Source organism: Nelusetta ayraudi, unplaced genomic scaffold (genome assembly GCF_046127955.1).
Source record: "Nelusetta ayraudi isolate G7.1 ecotype Tasmania unplaced genomic scaffold, CSIRO-AGI_Nayr_v1 ptg000042l, whole genome shotgun sequence".
NCBI classification, from domain to species: Eukaryota; Metazoa; Chordata; class Actinopteri; order Tetraodontiformes; family Monacanthidae; genus Nelusetta; species Nelusetta ayraudi.
The window spans coordinates 5,229,480-5,243,620 of record NW_027466092.1 but is presented as its reverse complement, the minus strand read 5'-3'; the positions used below and the strand labels follow the sequence as shown (position 1 = coordinate 5,243,620).

Here is a 14,141-nt window from a genome sequence, read left to right as displayed (position 1 = left end):
CACTGATTGGCTCAGTGTCCCCGTCGATATTCCCTCTCGTAGCGGACATCGACGCCAACTCCTTCGACACAGAACTTCCGTGTCAGGTACATTTTACCATGAATACAAGCAGCTACTATTGATGGTGTACAAATACATTTATATGTGTATACATTTTTTGAAAACAGCTATTTCAATACATGTTTATTTTGTCTTTTGGGGAAAGGCAGGCGAACCGGGAATGCCCTTGATGTCGCGAGTGTGTTCAACCATATTCGCGAAAACGACGTGCGGCAAATGGCGCAGCACTTGGTAAAAAAAAAAAAAAATCGAGTTGCTCGTGCGTGAGGTGCGTTGAGCTAGGGGATCCGAGGAGTCTTGAGGCGAGAGGAAATACGGATTCGTCGAGAGGACGTGGCTCTTCGCCGCCACGAGGACGCCTCGAACACCGCGGCATTTAAACAAGCCGTCCTTGGCTTGCTAGGGCAATTTCAAATAAGTAGGAGGCTCTATTTCGGGCGTGTTTACTGTCTGTTTTTCTGTTTGTTTGTTTTTAAATAAATGCTATTTTCCCGTTATATCTGTCTCGTGTTTACTTTTGGTGAAAATATAACGGTTGAGCTACACTTTTACTCTCCCAGAAAACGAAACAATAAATTATACATTTTGCCTGCATAAATCATCAACTGTGACTTCAGTGAGGAAAACTGTTCTTTCTTTAACAGAAAAGCAACCACAGACCGAGCAGCAGGTATAAAACAACCTCTACTTTGTCTATTGCTGCGCAGTGCGCTGTTGTGTGTTGCACAGAAATGATGCAGACGGAAACATTGTCCCGCTTTACCGCGTCGACTCCGCCCACGGTCTCGTGATTACACAGAGCCAATGAAAACACAATCGTAGCGAGGCAATGAGAACACGCCCCATGTCTACCAACCCAGGTGATGTCACGCGGCCAATCCCATCGTACCTTGATTGGCCAGACGTCGAACGGATTGAGTCCTGGCTCGATTGCTTCTCCCTTTTGACCCCGATCTTGCAGCTGAATTTTTTAAGACGTTCAATTTTTGAATTTGAAAAACTGAATTTTTAGAGACATCAAATTTTTTTTCACTAAATTTATTTCAACATCGAAAGCAATTCATATGCATTACAAAATTCAGTGCTAAAAATGTGTGTTATAAATTCAGATTCAAAACTCGATGGCACTGTTTAACTTCCATATAGGTCTTTGTACTTGTACTACATCGAAGGTTAAGTTAAGCCAGCTGGACTGTTTTTTATTTATTTTTTATTTTTTTTGTATCTTGAAGGCGTTTCACCATCACTATGAAACTGAACTCAACTGAGCTGAAGACTTTGTGATAAGAGGTTGAAAACCTCTTCAAGATACCATGTGCCTCAACTTTACCATCAAGACCATCCAACCTTCTGCTGAAAAGCGGCATGTAAATGCAGTCAATTTACCATTTTACCATTTTTAACTCAGAATTTGCGGTCATCCTGTTGTCCTAGGCTGTCGCAAAACATTTTCAGGAGTGTCCAGAAATGAAAACTTGTTTGTGACTCCCTGTTGCTGTGGACAAACTCTCATTTTCCATGTCCAAGCCGCTAACTGAGGACGATGAGGCAGTTTGAAAGACTTCTAGTCACCTTAACCTCAGTGCATTCTATGACATTTAATTGGTTTGATTTGTTTAGTACAGTTGGGATAGGTTCCAACAGACCCCCACAACCCCGAGTGCAGGAGGAAGCAGGTAAAGAAGATAGATGGATGGATTTGTTTTGTTCAGAAAAAAAACATGGTTCACTTGTTTCCTTTTTCCCCCCCCCACTGATTCAGCTCCATGCGAATGGCCACCAGAGACTTCAGTCACAGCAGTCGATGCCAGGTGAGCTCATTATGCCCAAATAGTTAACGCTGCTTCTGTGATGAATTACACAAACTGCTGACGGACCATGAGAACAAGAAGCAAATAGTTGCTGCAGCACCAGAGTTCTGCTGAACAGGAAGTCAGTGGCTAACTTATTGTGGTTTTAAAATCCGGTCCTGGTTCTGGCCTGGGGTCACGTGTTGATGTTAAGAGTCTGCAGAGACATTTGGCCAGACAGATTTCCTTGGTGGTCATTGGACCTTTCACTGTCAACATCCCTGTTCGCACAACCATGTCAGTGTTTGTGTAATGTAGCTTAACGCACAAAAATCTGCTGCCACTTTGAGAGTTTTCCACTTCCAGCTTTTATTAGTGATGAATAGAAAAAGTAAACAAAGGCACAGAATTACAGTTTTAATCGTCAACCTAGAAATACATACATCACAACTTTTTTCGATGGTGTGTCTCACTTGTTTTGGTCAAGTTACTAGTAGCCCGTTGACACTTGTTTCCTAACCTGCAGCAAAATCATCTCCAGCAAAAGAAATCAGCTTTCAAATGATTCCTGCCCATTCGTGCGTGTGTGTGTGTGTGTGTGTGTGTGTGTGTGTGTGTGTGTGTGTGTGTGTGTGTGTGTGTTTGAGAGACAGGGAGAGACCAAAGCGGCTTCTTAACACAACTTCTTTCAGATTCTCAACCTGCATCACAACTTTGACTGAGTTTTTTCCGTTGATGTTATTGATCTTGGAGACGAGGACGGTGCGCGAGTCTTATCTCACCGCAGCATGTCCCTGCATCATTTCCGCAAAGTTCACCTCAGTCTGGTGCGCTGTGTCATTCTGGGCCGGAGTTTTATATGTGAGCAGGTTGGGGTATAACACGTACGGCCTTTCGCCGCTGTGGACGACTGACTTCAGATCGGGAAAACAGTGGACGCACACGCAGGTCTCGGTCGGGATGGAGTCGTCCGACGGCTCTTGCTCTGTGGGGTAGCTGTAGTTGGGTGCAGTTTCTGGGGGACAAGAGGAAACAAACTTTATTCTTTATTCAGACCATCAATAGCTTCCACAGCTGTGCTCGCTAATCTTTCTGTGGTCCACATAAAACTGGTGCAAAATATGATGTTGGATTGAAGGATGTGAGTGAGGTAAAAGTTCAGTGTTGCAGCACGTTCTATTTATTCCCTCCTACACTGACCTTTAGAGCTCTGCGGCGGCTGTCCGTCCTCCTGGACGTGCTGTATGACCGACTCCTTCGCGTTGCCGCCCTCCTGCGGCCGCGGCTCCGGTGTTTTCGCCCCGTCGCCCCTCAGGAAGACACCCAGGGCCAAGGACAGGCTGAGGAGCAGCAGCAGCAGGCTCACGGCCAGCAGGGAGTACACCAGCAGGGTGGAGTTATCCAAGCACATCAGCACAGAGGAACACGGTGCGAGCGTCGTGACCGGGTGTGCTTCAGTTGTCAAAGGAGTCAAAGGAGTCGTCGTAGCTGAGACACAGAAACAGCAGCAGCAGCAGCACTGGGTTTATTCTTAAGGAATTATGTGAAGACGACACTGTTGCAAAGGTTCAAGGGAAAAAAATGAGATTCCCATGATAAGCTCATCAGACGACAGTTCTGAAGCATTCAATGTTCTTTTCATTGCTTTCAAAATGTTTCACCCCTCGCTGCAAACATTCCAATTTTTAACAGACTTTTAGAATGATTCATACAATTTATTTTGAATGTGCAAATTTGTCAGGGCTTCCGAACTGCAATGAAACAATTGCTTAACATAACATAATGTAGAAAGAACATTAAGGAAGCAAAGTTAATAAAACAGAAAAGAAAATATAGGGTAGCGATAGACGTGAGTAAATGAGATGTGATGGATGTTCCAGGTGCAACACCCTAGAACTTGATTTCTACATTGAGCCGACGCAGATCGGGGAGAGGCTGGCCTCGGTTTGAAAAGATGAACACTTTAAAGATTGTTTACAGGGGTTTGCACATCTATTTAACCCTGAGAATGAGACTGACTTGTCTTGATGCTAAATTGTTCCTCGCTGCTTCCCCCAGAAACCAAAACTTAAAGGGTGATCATCTGGTTCCTGGTTTGAAGACACACTGTGGTAGATGGCAAACCTTATATATAATAAGAATAATAATAATAGGTATATTATAAATACCTCATCTGTACAGGCTTCTCAGTTTCAAATATCAGATACCATTGTTGACGTTGGTTTCAGACTGATATTAGTATGTTGGGATGGTTTAGTTTCAGTTCCTTCTCAGCGTTTCATTAGAAAATAGACGCGTCTTTGACAAACGCTCTTTCAACATGGAATTATCATTATTGTTATTATTATTTTTATATACCAGTGAAAAGAATGTTCATTTGTCTTGGTGGAACTATCTGCCATCTGTGGTAAACCTACTTGGTTCTCCGTTATGTTTTATGTCGTTGTGGACGGCTGCCACCAGGCGGCAGTCTATCGTTCCGCCGGGTGCGAGTTACAGAGTTCTTCGTGTTCTTTTCTTCTTCTTCTATGTTTGCACACGAATAAGAAGAGGTGTTCGGGCATGGGTGTGGGGGAATTGTGGCATGTGTTCACCAAGTCGTGAGGATTCAAAGTAAAGCCAAGTACGGCCATTACGAAGTGGGCTGAAACGTTAAACAAGCAGGTTTCAGTGTGTATGAGTGAGCGTGCGTTAGCCACGTGCCATGAATACTGAACTGGCTAATTGGGGAATCTAAGCGTGACTGACTATCACGCATTGAGAGTGTACCATTTCAGTTACAGGTGACCGTGTCGAGCGGATCAAGCATCTCGTTGATTTTAGTCCAGTCAGTGTAAGCTATTTTCTTTTATTTATTGAAATATGTTTTTACGTTTATATACGTTTTATGATGTGATTGGATTTTGAGTGTCTTTTTTGTGGTTGTCAATCTGCAGCCACTGCTGTATTTTTTCTTTTTTTTTTTTTGCTGCACTTTTTTATTATTATTATTTTTATTTGATGTATACTTTTATTATTCTTGAAGGGGCATTTTTCTTTTTTGGTCCCTGCCATTAAGCCACCTAAAAGAAAGGATGCACACCTGTTCCCTGAATTTTTTTTGTTTTTGTATTTGTACGCCGGGGGAACGCAACTTCCGCTGGCTACGTTCAGTTGGGTCAATATGACATTTTCATTGTATGGATGGTGGCTTTGACTTCACCATCCAGACAGCTGGGAGAAACTGGCTCTAGCAGCCCCTTCAACCTTGAATGCAGCAGAAGTGGCAATAGAAAAAGGGGCAGATGGGTGAATTCACTGATTGTTTTCCACCTCCAGCAGGCCTTGAAACAGCCAAAGTGATGCAGAGAGACAGCAGAATCAGAGTTTCACTGCTGCGACATGCCTGGAATTCCCCCGACGTGTGTGTGTGTGTGTGTGTGTGTGTGTGTGTGTGGAGAGGTGGGGGGCATCATCAGTACTCACTGCAGTGCTCGGAGCATTCTGGTGGGTGTTGTGAGCAGATTGCAGAGCAGCTCACACACGTCTTCAGCAGTCTGTCATAGTATTGGCCAGACTTGCACTTGAGGGACTCTGGAGCAGCAGCGGTAGTGGGACGAAACCAGTCAGAACAACTTATCCTGGCAGTCTGACACCATTCAAAGATAGATTTGTCGCAGATAAAACGCACACAAGAACGCACTGGAGTCTCGACGTGAACTCACCGCAGTAGTTGTGGCAGCTTGCGATGACAGTGGCTTGTTGGCAGTTCTCATGGCAGTGCGCGCAGCCTCTGACCAAGGAGTCCCAGTATTGACCGCCGAGACACTTCCGAGCCATCAGTTCTGCTGGACTGATGATAAAACAATAACAAAACGACACAAACAGCTGGTGAAACACAAGCGCGGCGTATTGGACGATACATTGGCATTGGCATACGTTGGCTTTTCCCTTGGCTGGAGGTGAATGAAACTGAGAGGCACTTTGGAGCTAACGGGAGGCCTTGAGCTAGCAGGAAGAACTCTTAAGCCGCGTTCAGACTGCAGACAAAATCCGATTTTTAGCCCATCCAGATTGAAACCGGACGGCTCTTTTGTAGTCTGAACAGTCACAAATCACATGAATTCCGATTTTTGCAAAAACGGATTGAAACCACGGCCCCAAACACAGCGATTGGTTTTGACTGTCCGTGACGTCGCTCTTTGCGACGCAAGACCAAATGCGCCAGACCAGAGAGCGCCATTCCAGGTGCGAAGCTGTAATCATAATGGAGTGGACAGAAGAAGTAGAAAACAGCAGTGCCTGGACAGAGGAGGAAACCCACTGCCTCATCAGTCTGTGGGGAAATGGCTCCATTCCAAGTGAAGCTCAAGGGTATGTGTCGCAACAGGTCAGTTTTGTTTTTTGCCGCTGTCGCAATTATATGACGTCACACGCTGGACGACGCCTCCGCTCCGACGTCGTTGCTACAGCAACCTGTCAGATGGGTCAATAATGTGGGCCAGTCTGAACAGAGCCAGGTGCCATTTGGACACTTGCTAAAAACGTCGTCGACCACCAGCCCTAAAACTAGGATTTGAGAAGGAATCTGATTTGAATCAGATTTGCCTGCAGTCTGAACGCAGCCTTTCTGTGAAGAGGAGAAACCACCGTATTCGGCCTCTTCATCCTTAACACTTTCCATGGGCTCTTTTATCAGACGGACGCGTGAGATGAGCTCAAACAAATCAGGAAAGGATCTGTTGTCCTCGTCCTTAAAACCACCTCACTCCCCTCTTTATCAGATTCTCATCCAGCGTCACGACTGAACTGGCGGTGAGTTTCCTGCCTTGACCAGACCTCCAGTCCCAGACCACCCAGACTGAATGAGGAACAGCCACTAGTTTTGGGAACAGCCACAGGTTAATGATCACGAATAATTGTTTTGGTTTTTGTTTCAATTTTATATGTCAAATTGGTAAGTAGCACACTGAAAATGTTTGCTGAGGAGGAAAAACCTTTGTCTTCAAACTTATCTATTTATTTATTTATTTTTTAAAGTAAAGGGACTGCTTACGTGATTAGAGAGCTTGTCAGGACGGATGTGCTGGATTTCAAACTGGAAATGACAGCCATCCAGCCACCTTGCAAGATTATATTTACCCTTTTTTTTTTTTTTTTATTAGAAATCTATTTCACCGTGTTTGTAATTACCCAAAGCTATTTTCAGAACAAATATCAAAATCAGTTTGCAAAGTGAAAACTTCAGTTGACTGCAAAAGATCTGATGTGGCACAGAGGCCAGAGGGAAGACACCTCGGAGGGGCGGATGGACGTTTGACGCAGTGTCACTCAAAAAAAAGCTCCCAGTTCCAACACAAGAGGGAAGAGGGCGCCGCAAGTCACGTGAGAAAGTGAGGACCTCACTGGACCCCAATGCGCTCTCTGTCTGAGAGGTCCGTGCGTGAGTGCATGTGTGAATGGTGGGTTGGTGAGCAGCTGGCCATCCACAATGCAGACGATGCATGCAGTGAATGGATACGAGGAAATGGATGACGCCTCTGAGCATAAAGCACTCGGAGGGGTCAAACCGACTAATCCGGCCTTTTTTCCATTTAGCGCCGCTAATGCGTGATAATTGCAGGGGATGGTCTCCCTCTGCCACAGTCAAACATTATCATTTGATGCGAGCGATTTGCGAACTGTGAGAGCAAACCGCTGCCTCCGTGCCCCCCCACCCGTCCCCGCCTTTCAAGAGAAAACCTTGCAACGCTTGCCCAATAAATGTGCAGTGAATCAGAGAGTGTGACGAGCAAAAGGAAAAAAAAAAAGAGAAGCAAGTTATTATTTATGTTAAAAAAAAAAAGAATTTAAAACGATTTTGATCAGGAGAAAAATATATTTTAAAGATTAATGTGGCCCACTGATTAATTATGCAACAAATGCATTTCCTCTGGAAGTTCCTCGGTCCCCATTTGCATGAATCGATGCAGCTTTGAGTTTCTTTAATGGATGAAAAAATCCTTTGAAAAAGGAGTTATGCATCGGTGGTGGGTGGGCCGGCGTAAATTATTCAGCTGTCATATCTGCCCTCAGATGTGCAGCTGGAGGAACCGTTTATAGGACAGTTTCATCAATATGTAGCAAATTAAAAACAGGTTTTTGAGACTCACTAGGGAAGGCCTTTGGACAAGACAAGAATGCTAAAATGTCAATTCAATAATCCTTTCAACAGCAAATATTTCTGAACAACTGGAAACGGACTCCCAGTCCTTGAATTAGAAATGATGATCTGGTTTAAACCTTGCGTGGCTGTCGGGTGGCTGGTGGCCGTCTTCAAATCTATCTTGAAATTTAAATTCACTGGTAATCACCGAGTCTCCTCCATCTGCTCTCAGAAATCACTGGAGGAGATCAGGAAGTAGCTAAACCAATTAGCATTCTCTACCTCAGGAGAATAAAGTCAATCTGCCACTGACGTCTATTTTCATCAGACGGATTTGTTGCTGCTCGACTCCCGACTGGTTTTTGCAAGTTGGCTCTTCCCAGCTTTGTTTCTCTTCCTTGTCAAGTGTCTTTGGCCAGAGTTCAGCTGGATCGAATGGTGAGTCGTGATGTTGCCCCTGGAACCTTGGAAGCCTCGACATGTAGCTACCTGGCCAACGAGCAGCCCGACGTCTGACTGGTCTGCTTGTGTGTGACGGGCACAAGGTTCCACCAAACACCCGCCAAGTTTGTCTGTCTGTGGGTCTTTACCAGAATTTTTTTTTTCTTTTTTCTTTTTGTGCTTCGATGAATTTCTGTATTGAGGTCATTTCCATTCAGTTCCTGTCCTGAGATGCCTTGTCCTCTCCGCTGCTGCACTTGACATTTTCGCTGGGTGTCAGGTTGTGCTGCTTGAGAACGGCTTGTTGACCTGTAAACACTGATCTGTGTGATGTGAAGACCCCCCTCAAAAAAACCCACAAATAAACAAATAAATAAGGAAATCATGTCTTGTTCTCTTCACTCTGCCATTTCCGCTCCAATGAGCAACTGAGTCAGCCAAGTGGAAACAGCAAACACATCTAAGCTTCCTCCACCCTCTGCTGCTCTCTCACTCTCTCCCAGCCTCTCTCTCTCTCACACACACACACACACGCACATGCACACACAGGGGAGCTATGTTTGTTCTTAAATGTTAACAGTGTTAACAGTCCAAGCTTGTTGACAAGAATGGCTGACTGGCAGAACTCTACCTTCATTCTAGATATTCTAAGAAGGCGTCACAATCACAAGACTCGAGCACGGCAAAGACGCCAATTTAGAGAAGAAGAAAAAAAACAAGATAAAAAGCTATAAGATCCCAGACTAACCTACAGATATATTGGGACTTTAAACTACGGCACGGCACTCGGTGGCGAGAGCGACCGCGTGTAGAGAGGGGCCACTCACCTGTGGAGATGAAGCTGCAGCAGCAGGAGGAGAGTTGGTTTGGAGAGACGAGAGTCAGAAGGTTTCTTGTGTGAGAGCTCGACTTGGGAGTTCCCCCTTCCCACTGCGAGGAGGACCCAAGACCACTGACACGTCTTCTCGCACTGTCGACTTTTGAGAAATTTGTATAAAATACCAGTGTATCTAAGGACGCCGTTGACCATATAAGAGAATCTTCCTTTACAGTAAATGGTGAGTCAAACAGTGAACGTACAGCATGAATATAGACGACTGACAATCGTTTTGCCCAAACTTGTAAGAAAAGCAGGTGAAAAATATTCACATTTATTTCTTTTGCATGGATTGTCAGAGTTTACAGACAATAATATTTCACTTTGTAGATGTTTTGTGCTACATTTAGACAAAAGCAACCTCCACTGAGCAAACAGCTATTACACAGCTGGCCGTCCTTGTTGCACATCCTCTTTCCTAATGTAACATTAGTTTTTTTCCATACAAAGTTGATTTCCATTTTATTAATAGTAAATTTAGTATAATAATAAAGTATTGTTTATTGTATGCCACGGTTCAGCAGGGCAGATAAGTCTGTCAGCTGCACATTTTAGTTAGGAATATTCTATTGAAGAGTGAAGTCCTTTCACAGCCATCTGTTTAAAACAGATCAACATTTGACTCTATTATTTCAAATATTTAGAAAAAAGATGAGTACAAATTAGATTAGATTCAATATTTGATGTCAAACTAGTCACTAAGTTATTTCACCGTCCATCTTTAAACACAGTCACTGGACAGACCGAATCTTTACCCGGCCACCTCTCAACGTTTTCGAGAGCGTTCACTGTGTGCTGGCACGGAAGTTGGCAAGACAGGAAAAAAAAAAGTAGCTTTGGTCCCAGTTTATCAGTTTATTTACCTCCAGTTTTAGTTTCTGGCTTCCTCACAATTAACGCCTCTGTTAATCTTCAAAACTACAGAGGCCAAGCAATGGCAATGGAGCGACCTGACTGACTCAATGACACGTACTTGCGTGTATGTGTGAACGCGTGCGTGTGTGTGTGTGTGTGTGTGTGTGTGTGTGTGTGTGTGTGTGTGTGTGTCAGTGTCAAATGACTGCAGAGCTATGTTCTGTGACTAAAGTGACTCTCTCAGCATCAGAGTGAAACTGCTCTGGGCAATTGAAAATGAAGAAGGCAAGTGAAAATGCTCTGGGCTGTGTTTCACTCCTCAGTGAGCACGCAGCCACATGGCCGAGTTCCTCTGCTCAGGCTGCCGAAGGAACAAAGAATCTCCGGCAGCGTACAGGTTAATTGTCGGCCGAGCACGTGCTATTTTCATGCCGCAAGAACACCTGAGGATGTGAAACATGCGAAACAGAGAAAAACCTGGGTATATTTTGGTTGCGCTGTGCTCTGGAAGGTCCTAGAGAGCTGTTGTGTCAGCACCCTCAGCTGCTGTGCAACTTGTCCTGTATTCATTTTTAAGGTTTTAGAAAGGAAGGCAGAAGATTCAAATATATATATATATTTTTTTGCTGGATTAAACAAGACTCTATAGGACTTTAGAGTTTTGCTATTGAGGCACTGGAGTGCCACCTTTTTTTACCTCCTTTTTTTTGGCGCTTTTCTTAAGGTAGCTTTTGTTTGCAGCTGTCGCCAGACGCAGGAAATTCTTCGTTGTGATTAAAAAGGTGTTACTTTTGTTTTTGACTAATTTGGCTCGACTGTGTGGCAGTTAACCGAAGGTGTGCGTGTCAAAGAAAGAAAAGGGAACCTTTAAAAATGTGTGAAGGAAGCGGATTCAAGCGTTAGCCGCATACATAACCGTCACTAGTTCATCAAAACACACAAAAAAAGAGAGACAGAGCAAATTCTAACATTTGTACCCAACCAGTTCACCTCCCTGAATGAAGTCCATTATATGAGACACTACAGGAGTCCCTCAACCTCGCAATTTATCAACTGTGTAGTAAAACTGTGAAACTTCCACTTTGTGTACATGTTTATGTAAATGTCCTGACGCAGTCTTGTGTGAGACTCAAAAATCCCAAAATGCCTGAATTTGAGTATGCACATCAAAAAAAATGGTGACTCAGCTCCATGTTTGACTCACAGTGAAACTTCACATTTGACATGCAACAGCAGCTGAACTGAAAGGCACAGTGTGTCTTGGACCACCTCACGCTGGGCGTTTCCTTCGTGTGCATTTTAACGGAGGGATTTTCTGCAATAAGATTTCCTTTTCTTCAGCTTTCCCCTACATTTTAAATAAGAGAAAAATGCCTTTGTAGAATCGTTTGAAAAATGTGGCCGCGTGAGGTGCAGGGTGCAGGGCGGGTCTCACCGGGACGCAGTGACAGAGGGGAGAAGACGGACGTGTTGCAGACAGGGAGGGAGAGAAACCACCGTCCTCTGGTTCTCACCTCTCATTAATCAACCACCTACAGAAACCTGAACACTCAGAATAGACCCGCTGCAGGTGGGTAGTCAAATTCAGGAGAGGATGAAAAAGGAAGCAAGCTCATAAGAGTGAAACGTAGTAAATGCAGATTTTTTCACAAAAATCAGTGGCAGCCAGCTCAGTTTAGTGTGAAAGGGGAGAGGCAGAGTTGAAATGCCTCCGACAGGATTACTGCTGGTCGCTTCAAGCAAACATATTGGGAAAAGCTCCACGCTGCAGTTTCATACATTTTTTTTTCTTCTCTTCCGTTAACTACCTCAGAAAAGCTTTACCAGGTAACAGTGTTGTCACAGCAGTTCCTTTGATCTTTTCTCCCCTAGGTGCCAGAGTCGAATATTCACCCCCCCCGCGATACCAGTGACGACCAGTAGATGGCGACAGCATGAAGAGTTTCAGAACAAACCATGTCAACCAACATGCATTATTCAGACGAATTGCCGTTTTAGAACAGCTCTGCCAGAGCTCATGCCAGCCGCGTCAGGCGTTGCCGTTGAAGGCAAGATGTTGAGATGATGAGCGTGCAGAGATTGAGTGGTGCAGTCATTCTGCATAAGGTCTGATAGGAAGAGTCTGAGGGAAGTTGTTTTCAGCGACACCTTTCAGGATTTCGTCCACAAATCCGTCTGATCATTTTCTAAAATGAGAACTTGACAGTGATGCTCCATCACGAATAGCCCGACACTTCCCTCATCCGTCTGTCAAACATTTCATTTGCACTGCTCTTAGTTCCCCCTGGATTCCAGAGACACTTTAACCCTCCACTAACCTGCCTGCCCCTTAAAGATTAAAGAGGTAGGAGGGCACTTCTGGCTGCCAGCTGCTGTAAATAAATAAATAAATAAATAAATAAATACAGAAAGAGCTACTTGTGAAGACCAGAAATGAATAAGCTGCTATGAGTCTCAGCAGCTGCTTATAAAGAAATTATAGCGAGATGCTACTACAGTGAAAATAGGCTGAATTTTCTTATTCAAAGAAAAATGAAAATGAAGGTAGTTTCTCGTGACTCCTGATCCACAACCAGGACCTGTATGGTGACCAGCCAGTGGGCGCTGGTGCTCGACTGGTGTTGCAACTCACACTGGAAAGTTTACCGCCTCTTTCAAAACCTCTCTACAGCTCTTTGTTGGAGAGATGCCTCTCTGGATAATAATCAGGAGGAGATAACAGCCTTTGGTGATGATCCGTGTACACAATGATGAGCAGTGCTGACGAAGCTATTGTCAAGCAGCACACACACACACTCTGATGCCATTGTTTGCTTCCAAGCTCGCATATTAGCGTCCTGTTTTTGCCAGGGATGCCTGAAGCTTTTTTTTTATTTTTTATTTTTTATATATATATATTTAAAGAGTGCTGACTGGTTCCACAATGTTCATGCCACCCCAGTGTTTCTTCAGAAACTCTCTAAGAACCTACCCGTCTAAACTGCTTTATAAAGTTTGATCAAAGGGAAGAAAACATCGGGAAAATCTGAGATGTGCTTGGAAAAGTAAGCATGAAGCTATTAAAGTTGTTCTGCTAGTACTGCAAGTACTATTAGTTTGGATACTCATTATTGATGATGGTAGTCTAGTGGTAATGAACCGACTTGCATATTATGGTTTGTACTGCAGTTCCAATCAGCTCAAAAGGGATCCACCAAAATGTTCTCTGCTTGTGCTCAGCTCCCAGATTCAACGTGACACACAGGGAAAGAACAAAGATTCGCTGATGTACTCACAGCTCTAATCACCGATCACGACATGCCTCGCTAAAACAAAGAGGGTCAGGTTTTGTTGCTGACACATTAACGATGCCAACCCACAGTGGTGAGATACTGACTTGACGTTCTGTCACAGTTTGACAAGGTGAAATGGTTTTGGTCCAAAAAACATAGCAGCAACAAAGCCCACAATGTGATGGTGACGAGGAGGTGAAAATGTGAAGGAAGAAACAGTGGCAGGATTAAAGAAAGAGTGACAGTCAAAACTAGGCCATGCCCTAGTTTGAAGAGTTTTCTCTTTGAACCCAACTTGGTCAGAGGAACTTCTCATGTTCTTCTCACATAGTTTGTGCTTTTCTCTTTTATTCATGAGTGTATCTTCCGGCTGGATATACACCTCATGCTTTAAGTGACCCGGCTCCGACTTCTGAGGTTTTTTTTTCTTCTTTTTTTTACTTTCAAGCGTCACAGATTGGATCTTTAACACAAACTTGTTGTTGTGTGATGTCAGGTCGGCCCTCTCTATATATGTGGAAACAAAGTAGATGTGTATTGGATCTCTGGCAATGCACCTGCAGTTTAGGCAGACAGATGGGACAGATACACTCCTGATTTTCCATGTCAGAGCTCCATAAAGTGTGCTGGTGTGATTTTGGCTTTCATTTCTTTCCAATGGCCCCCAAAATGCAGATGAAGCTCAGCTCACAGCAAAAAAAAAAAAAAAAAAAAAAAAAAAA

The 14,141-nt window shown here is 44.0% G+C and overlaps 1 protein-coding gene and 1 long non-coding RNA gene across 4 annotated transcripts; one reads left to right on the top strand and one right to left on the bottom strand.

Annotated features, from left to right (window-relative positions):
- Positions 1 to 2,194: 2,194 nt before the first annotated feature.
- tnfrsf13b (TNF receptor superfamily member 13B) lies at positions 2,195 to 9,460 on the bottom strand. Of its 3 annotated transcripts, XM_076033858.1 has the most exons (6): positions 9,243 to 9,336; positions 8,565 to 8,759; positions 5,555 to 5,682; positions 5,316 to 5,423; positions 3,051 to 3,338; positions 2,195 to 2,865 (listed from the first exon to the last, which is right to left on the bottom strand). In XM_076033858.1, the coding sequence occupies exons 2-6, from the start codon at positions 8,627 to 8,629 to the stop codon at positions 2,624 to 2,626; spliced, it is 831 nt and encodes a 276-aa protein (XP_075889973.1). In that variant the 5' UTR covers positions 8,630 to 8,759; positions 9,243 to 9,336; the 3' UTR covers positions 2,195 to 2,623. The 3 variants fall into 3 exon arrangements, with proteins under 3 accessions (XP_075889973.1, XP_075889971.1, XP_075889972.1); XM_076033856.1 differs by lacking the exon at positions 8,565 to 8,759 and having other exon boundaries at positions 9,243 to 9,460; XM_076033857.1 differs by lacking the exon at positions 8,565 to 8,759 and having other exon boundaries at positions 3,051 to 3,334; positions 5,321 to 5,423; positions 9,243 to 9,460.
- Positions 4,403 to 7,547, top strand: LOC142893362 (uncharacterized). Its single transcript, XR_012927694.1, has 3 exons — positions 4,403 to 4,489; positions 6,614 to 6,730; positions 7,057 to 7,547. It is a non-coding gene; the product is annotated as an uncharacterized LOC142893362 (long non-coding RNA).
- Positions 9,461 to 14,141: the final 4,681 nt, after the last annotated feature.

Excerpts from the sequence above, each read along its gene's own strand:
- tnfrsf13b (XM_076033856.1), bottom strand. The coding sequence starts at position 9,445 with ATGGTCAACGGCGTCCTTAGATACACTGGTATTTTATACAAATTTCTC. Across the intron at positions 5,683-9,242 it reads CTGCAGCTTCATCTCCACAG|TCCAGCAGAACTGATGGCTC; the intron begins GTGAGTGGCCCC and ends TTTTATCATCAG. Across the intron at positions 5,424-5,554 it reads AAGCTGCCACAACTACTGCG|AGTCCCTCAAGTGCAAGTCT; the intron begins GTGAGTTCACGT and ends CTGCTGCTCCAG.